At 53.9% G+C, this 22,651-nt stretch overlaps 1 protein-coding gene across 1 annotated transcript in view; it reads right to left on the bottom strand.

Moving 5' to 3' along the window:
- Positions 1 to 51: 51 nt before the first annotated feature.
- Positions 52 to 22,651, bottom strand: part of Padi2 (peptidyl arginine deiminase, type II) — a 40,475-nt gene continuing 17,875 nt past the window's right edge. The window contains exons 5-16 of the mRNA XM_013033085.1: positions 20,893 to 21,010; positions 19,068 to 19,193; positions 14,293 to 14,471; positions 13,500 to 13,603; positions 12,578 to 12,689; positions 10,797 to 10,904; positions 8,149 to 8,300; positions 5,436 to 5,580; positions 4,649 to 4,742; positions 2,917 to 3,002; positions 1,186 to 1,314; positions 52 to 286 (exon numbers count right to left, since the gene is read on the bottom strand). Coding sequence (XP_012888539.1) covers positions 53 to 286; positions 1,186 to 1,314; positions 2,917 to 3,002; positions 4,649 to 4,742; positions 5,436 to 5,580; positions 8,149 to 8,300; positions 10,797 to 10,904; positions 12,578 to 12,689; positions 13,500 to 13,603; positions 14,293 to 14,471; positions 19,068 to 19,193; positions 20,893 to 21,010 — 1,587 coding nt within the window. The 3' untranslated portion in view covers position 52. The remainder of the gene's footprint in view (positions 287 to 1,185; positions 1,315 to 2,916; positions 3,003 to 4,648; positions 4,743 to 5,435; positions 5,581 to 8,148; positions 8,301 to 10,796; positions 10,905 to 12,577; positions 12,690 to 13,499; positions 13,604 to 14,292; positions 14,472 to 19,067; positions 19,194 to 20,892; positions 21,011 to 22,651) is intronic.

Raw genomic sequence — 22,651 nt, 5'->3', positions numbered from 1 at the left:
GGAGGGGGTGGGGAGGCGCTGGAGCCCTCAGTCGGGGTGCGGGGGCCGAGGGTCAGGGCACCATGTGCCACCATTTGAAGGGGAAGGGCTTCCTGCGCACGTTCGTGCCACAGTGCACCTCCCCCAGAAACTTGTGGTAGGCTGAAATGTCGTCGATGAAGGTGCAGGACAGGCCCAGGGGCTCCAGGAGGCTGCGGACGTGGCTCTCCAGGCAGCATTCCTCTTCCACCTGGGGCCCGAATGGCTTGGGGATGCCCAGGTCCTTGTCCAGCACAATCATATTCACCTGGGATAGGGAGGAGACAACAGGGCAGTAGGCGGGGGATGATCGCCATTTAGGGAGCAGCTACCATGTGTCTGCCTGCCCTAAACTCCTTGAAGCCTGGCCTGGATTCTACAAAGAAGGTTCTAATGGGGAAACAGGCACAGAGCAAGGCTAAACAACAGATCATAAACAATAGGCTGAAGTGGAGCACCAAAGGAACTGCCCCTCTGTGTATAATAGCCCTCATATGTGTGTTCACATGTGGGTGTCCACAGTGTCCACATGTGCCCAGTATGTGCAGGTGTGTTCACGTGGACACAGATACAGATGAATGTGTATTGATTTAGTCACTTTCTATCTTGTGGAGACTTCTTCCTGTATGGTAGCAAGATCCTTCCTGTAAGCCTGGTGCCTGTCATCCTAGCTACTCAGGAGGCTGAGACCTGAGGATCTTTGTTCAAAGCCAGCTTGGGAAGGAAAGTCTGTGAGACTTTTATCTCTGATTAACCACCAGAAAACTGGAAGTGGTGCTGTGGCTTAAAGTGGTAGAGTGCTAGCCTTGAGCAAAAGGAGCTTAAGCCTTGAGTTTGAGCCCCAGAACTGGCACACACACACACACACACACACACACACAAAACAGGATTTCTCTTGTACAAAGACTTTCCCCCGCCCCTTTTGCAGTACTTTCTTAGCTATTAATGCAAAAGGTTCTCAGTACCCCATGGCACTTAGGACAAACCTATCTCTCCTGGGAGGGAATGGAGGAGCTCAGAGAGGGCAAGTACCTGGGTAAGGCCATAGGATAGCTCAGCCTGGGCTGGACCCTAGGCCTCCAAATTGGGCTGCCTTAGCCAGGTCTTTGTGCATCTGGCTGCCCTACCTGGCATGCACAGTCAGAGGGTTGGGTCTGCAGGGCTCACCATGTTTGGGAAGAAGGCTCGGGCCTGGCGGTCCTCGTCCATCTTGAACAGGGCCGGCAGGTCAATGATGTCATGCTCTTCCAGTCCCAGCTCCTTCTTGAGGATGTCCCGGTTCCAGTCCAGACAGCGCTGGGGGCGAGGGGGAGAAGCACAGGGAAGAGGCGTACTTGCTGCTCACTGTCCAGCTGCAGAGACAAGCTGAGGGTACTCCCCTCCCCGCCCCCCGTGCTCTCCACTAGTGTCTGGGGCAGCAGAGATCCTAGCAGCTTCTGCCACCTGCCAAGTGCCCACCTGCCAAGGGCCACCCTGCGGCCCAGCTTCCCCGTGGCTTTCTCCGTGGCATCTCACAACCCTAACCCCCACCCCCCCAACCAGGGGCCCCACTGATGTCGACTTTGCTGAGAACAGCATGCGGAAGGGGCACAAGCCTGGCACTGCCCCATGCGCATTGCCTGGCCAGCTTATTTAAGCTGCAGTCCTCGAGGGAGACCCTGACCCCTGCTTTAGAGATGAGGACCAGAGGCCAATCACCCAGGGTCCTATTATTGAAAGGAAGGGCTGTCATTTAACCTCACATCTCCCTGGTGCCAAGACATGAACACAGAGGAACCCACCTTGGGTAGCCAGTGGGGTGTTTGGGTGAACATCAGTGGTACCCCACCCCAGCCCCTCTCTCCCCATGACCCCAGGTCACTGGATCAGACTGGCCCCATTCTAAGAAAGACTAATCAGAGGACTCTTATCTCTATTTTTGCTCTAGTGATTGAATCAGGGAGGGACAGTGGTCAGTACTAAGCAAATCTCTGTGGACTCCTCCCTGTGGCCCCCCTCCCCCTGCTTAGTTCTTGGTGTAGGTTGGCTCAGACTCTTGTTCAATAGTTTGGGTGGGACACATGAGCACTTTCTTGTGGATGGTATGAGGCCTTGCACGATCACAGCCATGAGCCTACCATGTAAGAGACCTGCAGAGACCAACAGGTGTAGAAAAATGGGGCTGCAACTCTGATCAACCTGTGCCTGAAATCCATGCTACTTCTGTGAGTCACTTATACCTTCTTGAATGGAGTTTTTGGTTATTTTTTTTTGGGGGGGGTCCAGTCGTGGGGCCTGAACTCTGGGCCTGGGCACTGTCCCTCAGCTCTTCAGTTCAAGGCTAGTGCTCTACCACTTGAGCCACAGCGCCAGTTCTGGCTTTTTTCTGATCAAGATTTAAAGCCAGCTTATGTGGTGCTGAGGAATCGAGCCCAGGGCCTTGAGCATGCAAGGCAAGTGCTCTACCACTGAGCCACCTTCCTATCCCCTGGTTATTTTTTTTTAAATAAAAACTAGGTTCTCTACAATACACTCATACAAATACACAGAGACTTAATTCATTCCTATTTCTGGATGCAACCTTTGAGACTTATGAGGTCAGAGGTGGGACCTGTACCTGGGACCTGTGCTAAAAAACCCAAAAGGTCAGGGCCTGTGCTCATGCGAATATTTTCCTGGAGAGCACAGCTTGTAGCCTTGTTACATTTTACAGTGTGTATCTTGCCCCAAAGGATAGGATGGGCTATAGTCTTTGGCACTGCTGGCACAATGGCTTTCTTCCCAGGTCTCTGCTCAGAAAGATTTTGTGAGTCCTTCACCCTTTACCTTGAGCCCAGGATGACCAGAAGGAGGAAGAGGCAACCAGTAGGTACTGATGGAGACACCCGGCCCCCTCACCACCCCGTCCCCAGGCCTCACCTGGAAGTACTGGTTCTCCTGCACCAGGCTCTCATTGGACAGGATCTTGTTGATGGTGATCCGCTTGCTGCCCATGCCCGCCAGTCCTGTGCGGGTGGGAGAGGATGGGCTGGGTGTTCTGTCCCAGGCCCCCTCTGCCTGGGGCAGCCAGCACACATTCCTTTTCCTAGGGTTGGCTGTGTCCCCTGAGCCAGGACAGAGGAGTAGACACCTCACTCTCTCTCTCTCTGGCTGGTAGCAGAAGTAGTGACCTGGTTCTGCTGGCCAACTGGGTGTGGCAGAAGCAGACTTACCTTTCCCCATGCACAGACACACCTCTGCTCACCCACCAAGGAAAGGACCTGCCTGTCCACCTCGCTTCTTCCCTTCCCTTCCCTTTTTCCTGCCTCCCTCCCTCCCTCCCTTCCTTCCTACCTTCACCCTTCTCTTCTTTCTCCTTCTTTCCCCCCTCCCCTCCCCTTCTTCTCTTTCTCCTTCTCTCCCTTTCTCCCTTCTTCCCTCCCTCCTTCTTCTCCTATTTCCTTCTGGGGGCCATGACTCACACTGTAATCCTAGCCACTCAGGAGGCTGAGATCTGAGAATCAAGATTTAAAGCCAGCCAGGGCAGACAAATCTGAGAGCCTCTCTTCTTCAATTAGTCAGCAAAAAGCTGGAAATGGAGGTGTGGCTCAAGTGGTAGAGTGCTAGCCTTGAGAAGCTAAAGGACAGCTTAAGACTCTGAGTTCAAGCCCCAGTACCAGCACAAAAATAAACAAGTGGGTAATGGAGATGGGTGATTGTTACAATTATGTATTCATGTCCCTGAATTATATACTTAAAAGGGGTGAAATGACAGACAGGCTAGGTGGACTTTACCACAATAAAATAAAGGAATGAGACGTGCCATGGCCTCTGGAGCCTGGCTGGGTGTCTCTGCCTGATCAGCTTTCTCCTTCGCATGATTAATTTAGATGCACAGCTCATCTCACCCTGTCTGCCCCAGTTACACGGATGGCTCAAGGAGGCAGCTCCCCCACAGTGTCTGAGCCTGGGGAATGTGCGCAGCACTGGCCTCAGCCCACGCTCTGTCTCCTCTCCCTTTCTAGGGCTGGGGTGAACTCAGAGGCCCAGTGCTGGCCCAGCATGCGTGAGGCTCTGTGTGCCATCCCTGGCACCGCCAAAGCAACATAACTCTCTTTCTAAAATACAAGCTTCTTAGCCAGGCACCAGTGGGCTCACACCTGTAATCCCAGCTATTCAGGAGGTTGAGATCTGAGGATCATGGTTCAAAGCAGGGAATTCCATGAGACCCTTATCTGCAATAAGCCAGCAAAAAAAGCTGGAAGTGGAGTTGTGGGTCAAGTGGTAGAGTGCTAGCCTTGGGCAAACAGCTCAGGGACAGCACCCAGGCCCTGAGTTCAAGACCAGGACCAGTACACACACACACACACACACACACACACACACACACACACACACACACACGCTTCTGGGTGCAGATCGTACACCAGCTGGTGCTACTAAACTGTTCACTAGGTCCTGTGAAAGCTCTTTATGGGTTGGTGACAGGAATTGGTAAGGAAAGTCAGATGCTCTTCCTGGGTCTCCAGAAGGGACATGAGAACCCAGTGTTGCTTCTTGCCCCAGTGGCCTCACAGACCCTAGGGTGGACCCCAGGCTTGGGGAGTGGGGCCCACACTCGGGGACCAGGTGCTCATGGGCCCAGCTCTTGGCCAGGCCTGGGACCACTCACCTTTGAACATGACTGCCTCCCCGTGGCCTTCTTTCTGCTTTTCTCGGAACAGCTTGTAGCAGGCTGAGGTGCTGGCCATGAGCATTCGAAATCCCTGCAGGGAGAAAGGCGGGGGTGTGGTTCGGTGTTGGGGGTGTGGGGAGGGCCTGGCCCTGGCTGCATGGGCAATGGACACCGGGGAGGGTTTTGTTCCTCCTCCAGGGCTGTTTCCCTTCCTTCCTCCATCTCACCAGTGTCCTGGGAGCAAAGCTCAGGGTCGAAGATGGCATTGAAGGGATGGAAAGAATTCTCTAAGTTGTCAAGAGGCTGGGCTATTGCCCGGGGCCCATCCCTTTCACTGGGTAAAAGAGAAACGTTTGTCTGCCATGCAGGTGCTGGTGACTCAAACCCACAATCCGAGCTACTCAGGGGGCTGAGATCTGAGGATCAAGGTTTGAAGCCAGCCTGGTCAGAAAAGTCTATGACACTCGTCTCTAATTAACCACCAAAAGCTGGAAGTGGAGATGTGACTCAAGTGGTAGAGCATCAGCCTTGAGAGAAAAGGCCAAGTGAGAGAGAAAGTCCAGAATTTAAGCCATAGTACTGGCATGTGCACACGTACCTGCCCCCCCATCCCCTTGCCTCCCCGTCCCCAACAGCGTATCTACCACAACCACAACATATAAACTGGCTTCAGCCTACATCCTCCTTCCTATATGGCACCTAGATCCTGCCCTCTGCTGAGAAGGGCAGGTAGCACAGGGGTTCCCCACAATCCCATTCACTCTACTTTTGGGGACTAGCTCACCTTTGTGCCTGGGATGGGGACGAAGGTCATGAACTCGTCCACGTGGCCCACGGCTAGCCAGTCCGAGTACAACTCCACAGGCGCCTGTACCTGCTGGGCCTGCAGAAAGTCACGCACCACCTTGGTCATCCTGCGGCCACCGGACCTGGGTGTAGATGGAGAGGGGGAAAGTCCTTCAGCCAGCTGCCCTCTCCCTGGCCTGTTGCACCAGGGGTCCTGGAGGAGGTGCTCAGCCTCTGGGCCCTGAACGGAGACCCGGGCCCCTACTCAAGAGGATGGGGGGGGGAATGGGCCACAGCAAAGCCGTAGGAAGGCGTGGAGCCCAGCCTTCAATGTCCAGGATGCTTGTGAGTATGGCAGAGCCAGCTTCTGTGCTCAGAGCAAGGAAACTGATGTTTGGAGTCTGCGCCGACGCTCTGCCCTCTGCCCCACCAGCTTATACTCACATTAATATATTTTGTGTGGCGGTACTAGGGTTTGAACTCAGGGTGTTGCACTTGCTAGACAGACACTCTGATCCTTGAGCTATGCTTCCAGCCCTTGTTACTTTAGTTTTTCAAATAGGTTCTCTGTCTTTGCTTGGGCTGACTGGGACTATCATGGTGGGGATGAGAGTTGTGAATCACTGAATCTAACTATTGGTGGAGGTGGAGATGGTAGGGGCAGTGGGGGCGGGGGGGGCTGGGGATGTCTCAGAAACACTTTTGCCTGGCCTAGCCTTGAACCTTGATCCTCCTAATCTTTGTCTCCTGAGTAGCTAACATGATAGGTATGAGCCACAGCGCCTTGTTTTTCTCTGTAGTATTTAAATCAATCCAAGCGATACCACCTCCGGGAGCCGCTCCTGATTTCTAGCCTCTGGAGTCCTTCCATCTCCCCATCATCTGTAGACTATAGCCCAAGGCCCCTATGGCAGCCAATAAACCCCATGTGGGCGGGTTGCTGCCTGGTCCTCTGGCCTCACCTGCTTCTCCTCCTCCTGGCTCTGTTTGCTCTAGTGCCTGTGGCCCAGGGCATCATTGTTGCTGTTTAGACGCCCCCCTTCCCATCTTTACCATGGCTGGTTTCCCTTGCAGTGGCTACCCTCAATACCTGAGTCTAAGTTAAAGTGCCTTGTGCCAGTAGCCCTTCACCACACCTGTTAGCACCCAGAATGACTTATTTACCTGTTTCTACCTTTCCCTGGCTGAACCACCCCCCGTCCTGCCCCCAGAGCTGAGTCTTTGTGTTTGGTCAGTGTTGTATCCCTGGAGCTTGGGACAGTGCCTGCCAGAGTGGGTCTTTCTTGATAATGATCTGACTTTGAAGGAGCCTTTAAACCCTCCAAGGGGTCTGTGGCCACACCTTGGGCACCCCTACTTCCTACTACTGTCCTGTAGTTCTCAGCCCTCAGATTTACCACTTTCAGTTCACATGGCTTCCTTCCTCCCTCCCTCCCTCTCTTTCTCTCCCTCTCCCTCTCCCTCCTTCCCTCTTTCTGTCTCTTTCTGTCTGTCTTTTTCTGTGTCTCTCTGTGCCTCTGTCTATGGATTGTAGTGCTTGAACTCGGCCTGGGTGGTGTCCCTGAGCTCTTCAGCTCAAGTCGAGCACTATCACTTGAGCCACAGCGTCACTTCCAGTTTTTTTGGTGGCTAATTGGATATAAGAGTCTCATGGACTTTCCTGCCCAGCTGGCTTTTTGGGTCCGGTCGTGGGGCTTGAACTCTGGGCCTGGGCGCTGTCCCTCAGCTCTTCAGCTCAAGGCTAGCACTCTACCACTTGAGCCACAGCGCCACTTCCGGCTTTTTTTTTCTTTTGCTTATGTGGTGCTGAGGAATTGAACCCAGGGCCTCAGGCTTGCAAGGCAAGCGCTCTACCACTGAGCCACCTTCCCAGCCCTGCCCAGCTGGCTTTGAACCAAGATCCTCAGAGCTCAGCTTCCTGAGTAACTAGGAATTACAGGCATGAGCCTGCCTTCCTCCCTCCCTCCCTCCCTCCCTCCCTTCCTTCCTTCCTTCCCTTCTTTCTTTATCTGAACTCAGGGCCTCTGGCTTACTAGAAGGTACTTTATCACTTGGGCCATGCCCACACGGCACATCAGTTTGCATGTCTGTGGTCTCTACCAGCTCCTTAGAAGGCAGAGGTGGGCATGGCATTTGGCTGGTGCTCAGGAAATAGGTGCTGAGTGGACATGTGACCACTGAGTGGGGAAGAAGAGTGGGAGGGCTGTCACTGCCACGTCCCACGGGAGGAACTTGGTGCTCATCCTGGCAATCCACTGTGCAGGTTTCCCACATCCTTTTTTTCAAAACAAGTACCTCCCCAGGGACTGCCCTAAGAATCTGCCTTTCCATTGGCTGGTGGCTAAGTGGGCAAGGAGTGAGGGTACTGAGAATATTGAGATCAGGCCAAGGAGACGGGACTCATGCCTGTGGGGTAGGCCTTGTCTTCGTATCCGTTATCCACTGGTGGGCTCCTGCTCACCTCTACTCCTCCGCCTCTACCCCACCGGCTTGATAATCTCACTGTGCATCTTCCCATGTGATTTTACATTAGATCCTAATTTATACTAAGGTGTAAAGACTAACTTGATGTTCTTTGTGAGAGTGGGACAGAGAGTTATGGGTAATCTTCCAGTTCCTCACATCAACCATGAGCAACCCAGGCCACCCCTACAGAGAATCAGTCACCCTCCCGCTCCTGCTGCCCCCGGCTCTGGCCTGGCTTCTCTTACAGAGGAAAGCTGCTTCCGATGAGGATCCGGCCCAGAGGGTATGGCTTGCCATTCACGGTCACTGGGGGGCTGACCTCCAGGTTTCCGAAGGAATCAAGGCTGGTGACAGGCTCAAAGAGGGGCTCCCGGGTCACGTAGCCAAAATCTGGGCCCTGGGCAGAGGGCATAACACATACTGTCAGTCTTTGGCAGTCAGGAGCCATCAGCCCCAAACAGCCACCCTCTCCTGGCACCTGCAGTCAGGAGTGATGCCTGGTAGAGTGTTTGTGAGTGTGTAGTGGTCTGTGTGTGTGTGTGTGTGTGTGTGTGTGTGTGTGTGCAGTACATGCATGTGTGCATGCATGTCTGAGTGTCTCTCTGCCCCAGATATACAATAGTGACTTCAAGATGAGCTCTCATACTTGATATCTGTCCCTGCTCAGATATCTTAGACCCTTGATTTCCCCAGCTGCAAAAAGAGGTATTTGATGAGGTGACCCAAGGCAGGAAGTAGATTGGATGGATGATTGCTCTAGGGATTGGAGAAGTCCTGCCTCCTGACCCATAGCACACACATGACTTCTGACTTCTGCTTTCTCTGTTCAGAAGGAAAGGAATGTACCTCCGGGGCCAGCATCAGGGTCACGTGACTTCCTTTGGCCAATGAGATACAAACAGAACGGATACCCGCCAATTAAGAGCCACTGTGTGGGTCTGCCCACTTTTCTTCCTCTTTCTCCTGGCCTGGGAGAGTGGCATTTGTCAATCAGGGCTGCATCTTAAATGGAGGCTCCAGACCAGCCAGCTCATGCAGGGGATGCAGGCCAGAACGAGGCCCTGGTGTGGGGCTTGTCAGTGTGGCCTCAGTGCCAGCTGATGGATGCGAGCAGGAATGGCACCAACATCATGGACATGCTGCTCAATGCACCCTAACCATCACACATGTCCACAGTGCCCAGAAGAGCACTAGGACCTCCTTAGCACAGTGCTAACTACAGCTGGCACATGGGAAAAAAACACCCCACTGGCTCCCTGAATGTTAAGTTCCTTTCATGATTTTTGGGGGGGTGGGGGATGAAAACATAGGATCCCACAGGCTGGGGTGCAGCTCACCTGACAAAAACCCTTGGTAAGCCAGGCACCAGTAGCTCAGGCCTGTAATCCTAGGGACTCCAGAAGCTGAGATCTGAGGATTATGGTTCAAAGCCAGCCAGGGTAGGAAAGTTTATGAGACTCTTACAACCAATGAGCCAGCAAAAAGCCAGAAGTAGATGTGTGTCTCAAGGGATAGAGTACCAGTGCTGAGCAAAAACCGCTAAGGGACAGCACCCAGACCCTGAGTTCAAACCACAATACTGGCGTGTACACACACACATACACCCCTACCACCACACCACACAATAATCTCTATTTTAAAAAACAACAACAAACTGGAGTGTGTGAGGCTGTGGCTGGTCCTGGCCCCGCTGAGAGGCTCAGGCACAGGCGTGCCCCATGGGGCGGATGGCGGCAGCTTAGCACTTTCTCGCCTGGGCCCTGGCGAGGTAAAGCGGGGCTGGCAGCTGGGGTTTGTCGGCATCGCCTGAGCTGCAGAACAAAGCCAGGGCTGGCCCTGCCTCCAGGAACAATGTGGCACGGGTTTTGGAACCCTGAAAGCAGATGGTGGCCCGGGGAGGGGAGGGGGCAGGAAGCTTCCCCCCTTATGCCTGTTATCTGACTCAACTCTCCACGGTGGACACTCAGCCCACCCAGACAGCATTCAGGGCTGAGCAAGCCACTACAGCAAGAATGGTCATTGTGTAGCCTTGAGCAAAAGAAGCACCAGCATCGACCAGCCACCCCCCCCAAATGGTTGTTATATCATGTGATGCTCAGAACTCATTCTGTGAAGACCCATACCATTTTTCTTCCCACTTCACAGATGGGCAAACTGAGGCTCAGGGAGTTTGTTTTTAAGCTGTTTGCTCAAGGTTCCCACTTCTGTTTTGGGGACTGGATGCTCCAGACCAGGTCCCTGTGAGGATCCAGAGCCACTGGCTGAGGGGTGAGGCTGAGGACACTTCTCAAAAGAGGCAGTACAAGCCAGGCACCGGTGGCTCATGCCTATAATCCTAGCTACTCAGGAGGCTGAGATCTGAGGATCTCGGTTTGAAACCAGCCCTGGCAGGAAAGTCCAGAGACTTTTATCTCCAATGAACCACCAGAAAACTGAAAGTGGTGCTGTGGCTCAAGTGGTAGAGAACTAGCCTTGAGCTAAAGAGCTCAGGGATAGCACCCAGGCCCAGAGTTCAAACCCCATGCTCTAAATGAAATCCTCCTGTGCTGGTGCCAGACTTGGAGGTCCTCCCTGCTTGCTCTGCAGTTGGGGCCACGAGTTAGAAACTTGGCACAGCTCTAAGTTGTAGGGTGGGACTCCCAGCACTGAATCCTGCCTGGTCTCCCATGGTTTCCGATCTCCCTGGGACGCTCCCTACTCCCTGCCCCGGAACACCTCAGTCATCAGGGCAAGAAAGGACCAAGGACCTCTGAGGCCACTCCCAGACGCCCATCTCACAGTTGAGCAGACAGAGGCCCCAGCCTCTGCTTGGTAGGAGTCCCCAGTTGTTCCTCCCCCCACCCCAACCCCCCCCCCCCCGCCCCCCCCCCCCCCGTAGCTCTTGGCATCTCACCAGGAGCTGCTTAATGGGGAAGTCCTTCAGGTTCCCATCTCGGGGAGAGTCCAGCACCACCGGAAAGCCTTTGTGGGGAGCCTCAATGTAGCCAAATTCAATTTCATCCTGTAGGGACACCAGAAAGAACTGTCATCCGGGAGGGTGTGAGGGGAGGGTGTCGGGGAGAATAGAGGTCCCCGTGGGGAAGGCTTGGGGACAAGTAGGTAATCTGTGCACTTAGACCAACAACAAAAAAGCACAAATGAGCTAGCTGGGTATGGTGGTGCATGCCTGTAGTCTCAACATTCAGGAGGCCAAGGCAGGATAAGCAAGAGTTGGGTTACATTGTGAGACCCTGCCTCAAAAAAAGAAAAAAGAAAAGAAAAAAGAAAGAAAAAAGAAGGAAAGTTAATTTAAAAATAAGCACACATTCACAGAGTGAAAAGTATACATTCTTTGTGCGCCTCCCCCGACTCCATGCCCCCCCCCCCGCCTACCTCCCCCCCTTCTCTCACAAGCAAATCCATATTCCCGCAGATGCTGGGCATGCCATAAGCTTGTCTCTTTTTTATTAATTATTTTTTATTTTTTTTTGTCGGTCGTGGGGCTTGAACTTTGGGCGTGGGCACTGTCCCTCAGCTCTTCAGCTCAAGGCTAGTGCTCTACTGCTTGAGCTACAATGCCACTTCTGGTTTTCTGGTCGTTCATTGGAGATGAGTCTCACGTACTTTCCTGCCCGGGCTGGCTTTGAACAGCGATCCTCAGATCTTAGCCTCTTGAGTAGCTAGGATTACAGGCATGAGCCACTGGCGCTTGGCTATGAGCTTGTCTCTTAAGCCCATGGATCCCACTTTTAAAAACAAAGACTGGAAAGTGGAGCTGTGGCTCAAGTGGTAGAACATTAGTCATGAGGGAAAAAGTTAAGGGGCAGTGTCCAGGCCCTGAGTTCAAGCCCCAATACTGGCACAAAACAAAAGACAAAAAAACCCTCCGAAAAACAATAAACAAAAATCAGGTGGGTTGGGCACTGGTGGCTCACACCTGTAATTCTATCTATTCAGGAGGCTGAGACCTGAGGATCGCAGTTTGAAAGCAGCCTGGGCAACAAAGTGCATGAGACTCTTATCTCCAATGAACAGCCAGAAAACCAGAAGTGGCGCTGTGGCTCAAAGTGGGAGAGCACTAGCCTTGAGCAAAAAATGCTAGGCCCTTAGTTCAAACACCACAGCTGACAAAACCAAAACCAAAACACAGATGGCACCATCCTGAACACACGTTCTGGCAAATAACAACTTAAGGCAGCCAAATTGTTCATTCTTTTTCTTTTCTTTCTTCCATCAGCCGTGGGGCTTGAACTCAGGGCCTGGATGCTGTCTCTAAACTCCCCCCCCCCCACCTCCCCTTCAGGAGTAGCTCTCTACCACTTTGAGCCACAGCACCACTTCAGGTTTTCTGGTGGGTAACTGGAGATAAGAGTCTCACAGACTTTCTTGTCTAGACTGGCTTTGAACCGTGATTCTCAGATCTCAGTCTCCTGAGTGGCTAGGATTACAGGCGTGAGCCACCAGTGCAGGGTTATACATTCCTTTGAACTGTTGCACAGTACTCTGAGGTAAGGCTGCCCTCAGGCCCCTTTTGTTGCCACAAGAGGCCACATTGCGGTGGGTGCCCTGTCCATCCACGTCTGTGCGTACATGTGCAGGTGTGGATGGACAGAATGCCCGCACCCGGGGAAGCTGAGTGGGGTGCGTTTGCATTGCGCCATCTCTTCTTCCCTGACCCCTTCCCCAGCTCCGCACCTGGATCCAGCGGTCACCGCGGTTCATGTACTGGAAGCAGACCTTGAGTTCGCAGTTGGTTTTCTCCACCAGATTCTTCACCTCCTTTAGGAACAGGTAATTGTCCTTCATGCTGAGGAGTGGGGGGGTAGAGGTTGGAAGGAGAGGTGAGGAGGGTGAGGACAACAGAGGAGGGTGAGGAAGGGGAAGGAGGGGGGAGGAGAGGGAGGAAGGAGGGAGGGGGGGAGGAGGGACACAGGCCATCCTCACAGGGAGGTGGCTCCTCTCAGTCAAGCTGGGCAGTGGAGGCCCTGTCTGTGCTCACCTTTGTAAAGGCCACAGGAATCCAGGGCCACAGAAACCCACTCATCCATGGATACAGTCTTTGTTAGAGTCATGAACAAATCAAAGGAGCAAGGAAACGGTGGCCTCTGCCTCCCCTAAAGCTCCGATCTTGGCCTCCCCAGCTCTTACGGCAGACCTCGGTGGGGCCGGAAGGCCGGGGTTGGCAGTCCCTTCCGTGGATACCAACAGTGGTGCCTCTTTCCCTTGCTCCTCCTCCTGCCTTGCTGTGGCCAACCTAGCACATCCTGAGTGCTCAATGAGTGCTTCCTTAATGGGAGAGGGGGGCTGAGCCTTGGAGGCCACCTGTGCCTTGGAGGCCACTGCCGAGGGCACCGACTGAGAAACAACATTGCCTCCCCTGAGCTGTCCATTGATGCTCACCTAGCCCTGTGGTGTGAGAACTGCTGAGAAGCAGCCGTGGCGAGGCCGAGTGAGCCAGCCAGCCAGGGCCTCTGTCTGCAGCCTCCGCAGCTCAGATGGCCAGTGCGTCTGGTCACAGCTACTGTGTGATGGAGCCAGAAAGGAATTCAGGTCTGTCTGCCCCTGACCTTTGGCCTTCTAACCTTGACTGCTCTCTGCCACCCCCCTCCCCACTTACCAGCATACAAACACCGACACAGGGGGCAGGATGTTGGGGGTCATGATCCATGGTGCAGTGCGGAACATCACTGTGTCTGTGAAGATGGGGGTCAGGGGGATCCCCTGGCGTGGGAGAGAGGGGGGAGGTGTCCAACAGGGATGTCAGGGGCACTGGTGGCTCACGCCTGCCATTCTAGCAACCCAGGAGGCTTTGATCTAGGATCTCGTGGTTCAAAGCCAGCCCAGACAGACAATTCTGGTCTCTTATCTCCAGAAGTGGTGCTGTGGCTCAAGTGTTAGGGTACCAGCCCTGAGCAAGAAAGCTAAAGGACAGTGCCCAGGACCTGAGTTTAAGCCCTGGGACTGGCATAAAAGAAAGGAGTGGGGCTAAGTCAGTCACATGGTTAGATAGAATCAGGTGGTCTGCCTCTGAGGCCCTCCCCACCTCTTCTCTGCCTCAATACTGAGCTTGGAACTCAGGGCCTTGTGCTTGCTTGCTGTCAGTCTACTACCTGAATCTCCAGCTATTTCTTTGCTGGTTAATTAGAGATAGACTATTTTGGACTTTTTTGTCCAGGCTGGCTTTGAACCTTAATCCTCAGCCTTTTGAGTAGATACGATTATAGGCATGAGCCACCAGTGCTGGGTTGAGGCCTTTCTCTTAACCCTCAACAGGCCCTGGGGTTCCCAAGCCTAGATCCTCCTTTGGGGCCTGGAGGGGACCAACATACTGTGGGCTCCTGGAGTGACCTTCTGCGGAGAGCCCCCAAGTCCCCGGGGCAGCTGCTCAGAGGGGAGCCTGGAACCCTCACCTCAGCCATGTACTCCAGGAGGCTGACGTGAATGGAGACCAGGCCTGAGAAGCCCTCATCGGGAAAACAGAGGCCTTCTACAAAGAACAGCAGCTCCGCGGAGCCACCCGTGTACTTGACCACATGGTAGAGCTTCTGCCGGCCCAGGATGTGAATGTAGCGCTGGCCGAAGAATGGGTCTGCAGGGGGAAGGACGGGGATCAGGCCTCCAGCTTCCAGCAAATGCAGCAGGGGACAAGCAGAAAAGGCCACCCGATGGCTGCCAGCTGGTCATTGTCATCACCTCAGGGCTGCTGTTTGTCCCCCTCCCTGCCCCCGTGGGATCCTGGCTTCCTCATCTGTAAAATGGGCTCGCTTTCCTGCAGCAGAGGATGACTGTGAGCTAGTGGGGTGGGGGTAGAGAGGGGGAGAATGTTAGTGCGACCATTTCACAGAGGAGGAAACTGAGTCTCAGGAAGGAGACATGGCCTGTCCGAGGCCACACAGTCAGTGGCTGAGCTGGGAATCAAATCCGTGTCTATTTCTGCATCCTGAGTTCTCCCCAGCCCTGGTATAACTAAAACGCAAAGGTGCCACTGTTACCAGAAACTTCTGTCAGGACCAGCGTGCGGTGTCTGGCAGTCTATTTCCCTGGCCCGGAGGGCCCCCAGCTTTCCAGGGCTTTGCCACACTGAAATCTCCAGCTCGTCACTGCTGTCCGCTCTCTCCTGTTCCTCTTCCCTTCTGATCATAGGTGAGAGTCCTGCCCCAGACTGGAGCCAGGGGCAATGTGTATGGCCTCCACAGCCCCCTGCCTGCCTCACCTCAGCTCTGTTAGTGCACACAGCTAGGAAAGACAGAGACGGGTCCTGCCAGGCCCGGCTGCCCACTTGGCACATGGTCAGGTTTAACAGATACTCACTGAATGGACCAATGTCCATGCCCCCCCTCCCCCCAGCTCCAATGGGAGAGATGGATGGGGGGATTTTTCAGGCTGGCTTGGAGCATGTGAGTTATTTCCCTGAGAGCCGCATGGGTGAGATGGTCTCAGTGCCATGTCTCAGCTGATGATAAAACAGTGCACACGGGAAGCGGGACGTGGTTGTGTGTTACGGGGGTGGCAGGAAGTGGAGGTGGGGAAGGGTCTGAGCAGAGGGTGGTGGCCTCTGAGAGGTTGCAAGGAGATACTTGCATGGGCAAAGGCATGAAGGTAGGAGCCTACGAAGTTCCAGAAGGAGTTTCTTTATACCTTGCAGGGCTGGAAGGGCAGAACCAGGCTGGACTTAGTGCTTGGAACAACAGCAACACGGGTTAGGGACCAACTACCCAAGAATTAGAACGTGTAACCAGAACATTCCGGAAGGAAGAAAGTGAGATGGTGGGAAGCTGTCCAGGCTTAGCACGCCTCCTCTGCAAGCACATGCTCAAGTAGAGCCACGGGGTGATCGTAGACTCAAAACCAGTGAGACCCTGGTCCCCGTGCCACGCTGGCTTGCCAGGCTATGGAACCTCTGGGAATTCACATAACCTCCCAAGCCTCAATTTACCCAACTGGCAAATGGAGGATAACAGTAGCTATGCCACAGAGGGATTGCAGAGGCTGGGGTATCCGTGCCTTCAGTAACCATGACAACTGTAGGTAGCCATGGGTACTACCTCAGACAGGAACTAGGCTGAGGAGAAGCTAGGAATGAGTCCCATATCCCTTGCTCAATATATCCTCATCCATTAGGCCCTGAGCTAGTCCCTGAGTAACCCCAGGACCTTATCACAGTCCCCCACACCCACATGCCCCAGGCTGCACTTAAACTCATGCTCAGAGGAGGAACACTAGACTGCTGTTACAGCAGCAGGTGTCTAGCTTTTCCAGGCCCAGGGCAGCCTGTACAGGGACAGAGGTCCAGCTTTAGTCCATATGCTGCCCATCGCTTTCTCCTCTTGATGTTGCCTGTGTCCTGTGATTCCTAGCGTGCCTCTCTCCCAGGCCTCCTGTTGGTAGTTTGAACTCGTGCCAGGCAGATGGATTCCTCCGTGGAACAATCTGGCATTGTCCAGAGCAGCTGCCTCTCCTCTCCCCATTCTGTCTCCAGCTTGGTGCAAATTTTGACACCCCCACATGTGCTGGCCCTCCCACAGGCACCAACAATGGCCCTCTATGCCTTGGGCTGGGCCTGCCGGGCCATCGGGGCCTCTCCCACACCCCAGGCATTGGCCTCAGCTGGCCAGCACTTGCCGTGGCTTGGCCTGACCCTTCCAGTCCCTTTGGATCCATTCTTTTTTTGGGGGGGGGTCCGGTCGTGGGGCCTGAACTCTGGGCCTGGGCGCTGTCCCTCAGCTCAAGGCTAGTGCTCTACCACTTGAGCCACAGCGCCACTTCTGGCTTTTTTCTTTTTGCTTATGTGGTACTGAGGAATCGAACCCAGGGCCTCAGGCATGCAAGACAAGCGCTCTACCACTGAGCCACCTTCCCAGCCCCCTTTGGATCCATCCTATCTCCCTAGGAGACTCTGGTAGGAGCTCCTGCTTACCCATGGCACCCTGTGATGAAGAGAAACCCAGGCTGGGGCTGGCTGAGGGGGCCTCCCAGCTTCAGAGCTCTCTCTTGGATCCCCTTAAACCCAGCCCTGGACCTTGAGGACAGCTGGTCCGTTTTTTGCAGGACACAGGGGACCACGAGACGTTCACCAAGGCGACACACCTTATCCACAGGTGTGTTCAGGTTTAGCCCCCAATGCCAGGAGAGGAAGCTAGGCTGCAGATGAAGAGTTAGTCTGTCTGCCTTGGTGCCTGTGTGGCTCAGCACTGTCCCCAGAAATCCACCATGAATGGAAGCTGACTGCTTTGGGTGCCCATGGCTTCATTCCCCGGGGGATGGCATGTAGCGGAGATGGTCTCTGGGGAATGTTGTCTAGGCTCTGCGTAGAGAGTCTGTGCTCCTTTTTCCTTCCTGTTCCAGGCCTATCTCTGATGGCAATGGACAGGGAGAGGGAGGACACTGAGCCAGGGCTCTAGAGACGGCCAGGCGTCACTATTAGGGACAGATCTGGGTCAATGCCAAGGCTGAGTCAAAGCCTGGGATGACACCCTCCTGCACCCCTCCTCCTCCGTGGCAACTCTGGCAGGGACAGAGTAAACATCAACATCTCGGGGCCCCCTGTAAGGTAAAGGGACATTCCGACCTTTGGAGGTCCCTGCTGGGGCTCAAGGTGGAGCAGGAGAGGGGTGTCTTCAGGGGGCTGCTGTCCTCTGGTATTCAGGGTACCCCCCCCCAGGTAAGCCCTCCCCTTGTGGCAGCTTCCCTGGGTCCAGTGGACCTTCCCAGAAGGGGCTGCAGGGTGAGGCCAGAGGTCCTGCGCCCCACACCCCCAACTCCAGACAGCCAGGCACACCCATCTGCCAAGCTGTTGTGCCGAGGGAAACACATCCATCAGACCTTGACAGTCCCATACTTGAAACCTTCAAATGGCTTTCCACTGCACTCAGAAGAAAACTCAGACCCTGTCGGCATGCTCTGGTCTCCGGCCCAGCCTGCTGACCTTGGATCCACCCTCCTCTCCCCCCATCTTTCTGTTCCTCCGAAGTGCCTGGGCTTTTCCTCAGCTCAGGAAGAACCCTTTCCTTGGTTGCTCCTTTGTGATGCTCCAAGTCACCTCCTCAGAGAGGTCTCTCAGGACCACCCAGCGGGGAGGGGTGTCACCTAGTCAGCCTCGGGTGGGTGGGGGGTGGGCGGGGAGGAGGGACTTCCTAGGATCTGGACTTGTTCCTTTTCTCCACTGCTTCTTCCCTTCTTTCTTTTCTTCCCCCCTCACCTCTTTCTCTCTTTTCCTTCCTTCCTCCCTCTCTTTTTCTTTCTTGTGCCAGTCCTGGGACTTGAGCTCAGGGCCTTGTGCTCTCACTTGGTTCCCCCACCCCCTCCCAAGGCTGGCACTCTACCACTGAGCAACAGCTCCACTTCCAGATTTTTGCTAGTTAACTGGAGACAAGAGTCTCATGAGGGGCTGGGAAGGTGGCTCAGTGGTAGAGTGCTTGCCTTGCATGCATGAGGCCCTGGGTTCGATTCCTCAGCACCCCATAAGCAGAAAAAACTGGAAGTGATGCTGTGGCTCAAGTGGTAGAGCACTAGCCTTGAGCTGAAGAGCTGAGGGATAGTTCCCAGGCCCTGAGTTCAGGCCCCACGACCGACCAAAAAAAAAATAAATAAAATAAAAAATAAGAGTCTCATGGACTTTGCTGTCCTGGCTATCTTCAAACTGAATGTCAGATCTCAGCCTCTTGGGCAGCTAGGATTACAGGCGGGAGCACTGGTGCCAGGCTTGTTTATTACATCTCCTTCCTCTTCAGCCAGCCCCTGGAGGACCAGGGGTGACTACTCTATTTAGGAAGAATTATGCGGGCACGGAGGCGGCTCCACACTTGGTCACAGAAAGGAGAGGCTATGGGTAGCTCCAGGACTAGCTCTATAGGGGGGCGCTGTCCCTTTAAGTGGGGGCCTTGTCACCACCAGAGGAATGAGAAGAAAACCAACTCCCACAGGGCCCCTAGGGCTTCTCCAAGAGATGCCAGGTGCCACATGGACACAGGCACCAGCATGCTGGACACCAGGCATCGTGAGAGTGACAGGACCCTGGCCATGGGGAAGAAGGACATGGACTCAGGCCACTGCAGCTCCTTTGTGGACTCTCCTGAGTTCCCCAGGGACTGAGCGGATTCTGCACCACTGCAGCAGCAGCTGCTGCTGAGGGAGGGGGAAGGGGGCCTAGGGGGCAGGAGGGAGGGGCAGAGCCGGGGTCACTCACTCTCCACGTAGAACACGCCCACTTTGTCCGAGTCTGACATGGAAATGTACAGAACCATCTCGTACCCAGCGGGCAGGCGGTCCGGGCCCTTGGTCCTCAGGATCATCTGGGACATGTCCTTGAGATCTGGGCACAGGTGAGGAGAAGGTCAGGATGAGGGACGCTCCCTGGGAAGGTGGGTTCCACTGCCTCTTACTATTTATTTATTTGTGCTTTTACCAGGGCTTGAACTCTGGGCATCTCAAGCTCCTGCTTGGCTTTTTTTTTTTTTTTTTTTTTGCTCAAGGCTGATGTTCTACCACTTGAGCCACAGTTCCACTTTGGGCTTTTTGCTTGTTAACTGGAGTTACAAGTCTCATGGATTTTCTTGCCAAAGCTGGCCTTGAACCATGATCCTCAGATCTCAGCCTACTGAGTAGCTAGGATGACAGGCGTGTACCGCTGGTGGCCAGCTTTTTATTTTTAGAATGGAAAAGGGAGACCCCATGCGTGCATGTTATGGGAACAGCATAGCACAGCAAAGAGAAAAATCTGCTTGCTACTTCCAACCCGATCAGGACCTCTGATTAACCCTTTGAGAGTTCCTTCCTGATTCTTTCTCTCTAGGCATTTTGTTGTTGTTGTTGTTGTTGTGGGTTGTGGGGCTTGAACTCTAGGCCTGGGCACTGTCTCCGAGCTCTTCAGCTCAAGGCTAGCACTCTACCACTTGAGCCACAGTGCCACTTCTAGCTTTTTCTATGTATCTGGTACTGAGGAATCGAACTGGGGGCTTTATGTATGCTAGGCAAGCACTCTACCACTAGGCCACATTCCCAGCCTAGGCATGTTGCTTTTAAAAGAACAAACAAATAAAACAACAACAAAAAACCCCACGAGTTTTTATTTTGTTGTTGCTGTTGGTCATGGGGCTTTAACTCAGGGCCTGGGAAGTGTCCCTGAGCTCTTTTGCTCAAAGCTAGCACTCTACCACTTTGAGCCACAGCCCCACTTCCAGTTTTCTGGTGGCTAATTGGAGGTAAGAGTCTCATGGACTTGCCTTCCTAGGCTAGCTTTGAACTGCAATCCTCAGCCTCCTGAGTAGTTAGGATTACAAGCATGAGCCATGGGCCCCTGCCTGTATTTGCATTTTGGGGGGGGTCATGGGGCTTGAACTCTGAGCCTGGGCACTGTCCCTCAGCTCTTCAGCTCAAGGCTAGTGCTCTACCACTTGATCCACAGTGCCACTTCTGGTTTTCTTGCGGTTTATTGGAGATAAGAATCTCACAGACTTTCCTGTCTGGGCTGACTTTGAATTGTGATCCTCAGATCTCAGTCTCCTGAGTAGCTAGGATTACAAGCAGGAGCCTCCAGCACCCAGCTGTATTTGCAGCTTTTAAAGCTGAAAAAAAAAATAACCTGAATACCCAGAGTCTAGAGTATAGTTCGGTATTAGAGTATGTGCTCAGCATGCACAGGGAGCAGGGTTCAATCCCTCACAAGAACCCGACAAATAAACGCAGCATGGGTCTGTCTCCCTTGTGTCTGCCCCTGGGTCACCGGGATCTCCCAAGGCTCAGTTTCCACTTGTATAAAGTAGGCCCCTCCAGAGTCCTCCCTGGCTTCAACAATTTGTAAGTCTAGGGATCTCTTTGTTAAGCCAAAGAAATTATTCAGAGCCTAAGTCTGACAGACAGCCGGGAGCCACGGGCGCCCAGCTGAACCAGACTTTAACTGAACTATCAGCTTCTCCGAGTCTGGTGTACCCACACCTCACCCTGAGCTGACTTCCGCAGCTCCCAGCCCCCAGTGCTACCTGCCCCCCCCCGCACCCCCCCTCCATCCGCACCTTGCTTGCTGTAGACCTTCTCATCACTGCAGTCCTCCTTGGGCAGCCAGGGTGTGTCCCGGTCACAGTTCACCAGCAGGATGGCCCCTTGGCCCTCCGGACCCCATGTCCAGGATGCCTGCAGTGGCAAGAGGACAGGACATGGCCCTCCCAGCTTCTAATCTAGAACAGAGCCCCCAGGGACACCAAGAGAGAGCCCCCCTACCCCCCATGTGAGACATGGTAGACAGGAGGCTGGACAGGGCACGTGGTCTCTGCTCTGGGCTGTGCCTGGAGAAGACAGGGAAGCCCAGTGTGGCCAGAGGATGGGCAGAGAGACATCCCAGGACAGGACTGAAGTCCCCCTGGGGGAGGGGGTGTTCTCACACATGCTCAGATATCCCTAATGCGGCTGCAGGTGCTGCACCGCTATGTGACAACAGAGGGCCACCAGGTCTATCTGGGTCATGGGTCACAGCGTGTCCCTGTTTGGATGAAGCCCTGTCTGTGATGTCTCTGTGGCCTTCAAGGCCCGGTGAGGCCCACCTGCCCTCCCTCCCACCTCCTCCACCTTGCCCTCCCTCATGGAACTCCATAAGTCAGAAGAGTCCTCCAGGCCAAGCCCCAGGGACTTTGCCCATGCAGACACAGAGAGAATGCATGTGCAGGACTGACCTGGGGCAGAGGTGGGGAGCTGGTAAACCCCCATTCTGACCCGCAGGGTCTTGAATGATGCTTAGCCCAGGCTTCTCAATGGGTTCTGTTTTACCTTTTTAAAGTACTGGTGGCTCAGGCCTAGAATCCTAGTTACACAGGACACTGAGATCTGGGGATTGGGCAGCAAAGTTCCTGAGATTTTTATCTTTAACTAACCACAAAAAAGCCAGAAGTGGAGCTGTGGTGCAAGTGGTAGAGTGTCAGTTTTGAGCATAAAAGCTCAGTGACAGTGCCCAGGCCCTGATTTCAAGTCCCAGTACTGGGACATACACATATGTCATCTAACTACCATGTGTGCAGGGTATTGCACAGTGGTAGAGTATGAGCTTCGCCTGGAGGCTCTGGGCTATTGCTCAGCATGGTTCTTAGTTAACTGTGGCTACAGATCATTCATATGAAAGGCACACATGCCTGTGGCAAAAACATAAATGATATGGAGAATGTATGCACACATAGTAAAACCACTGGAGTTTACAGAAGGGTAGAGGGGAAAATTACACCAACCACCACCGTAACCACACCATGCTTCCCATGAACTGAAAGAACAGAGTCACACTCATTCCATGGAGAGGGCTCTTGTCAGTCCAATGGGGAGGGAAAGATCAACGGAAACAAAAGATGAATTAATAATAATACTTGAAAAAAGTAGATAAAGGAGTGTGTTGTACACAGACCAGTGGGGATGTGATTCTATCTGTGAATGACGCGCGCAGCCCTCTGCTCCTGCAGGTCCCTGTCCCCTCAATTTTTCTTTTTTTTCGTGCCAGTTCTGGGGCTTGAACTCAGGACCTGTGTGTTATCCCTTAGCTTTTTTCTTTTTTTTTTTTTTTGTTGGTCGTGGGGCTTGAACTCTGGGCCTAGGCGCTGTCCCTCAGCTCTTCAGCTCAAAGTGAGCGCTCTACCACTTGAGCTACAGCGCCACTTCCGCTTTTCTGGTGGTTTATTGGAGATAGGAGTCTCACGGTCTTTCCTGCCCGGGCTGGCTTTGAACCACGATCCTCAGATCTCAGCCTCCTGAGTAGCAAGGATTACAGGTGTGAGCCACCAGCGCCCGGCTTCCTTA

This window comes from Dipodomys ordii, unplaced genomic scaffold (genome assembly GCF_000151885.1).
Source record: "Dipodomys ordii isolate 6190 unplaced genomic scaffold, Dord_2.0 Scaffold6, whole genome shotgun sequence".
NCBI lineage: Eukaryota > Metazoa > Chordata > Mammalia > Rodentia > Heteromyidae > Dipodomys > Dipodomys ordii.
The sequence above is the reverse complement of the archived record's forward strand: the minus strand, read 5'-3'. Positions and strand labels throughout refer to the sequence as shown.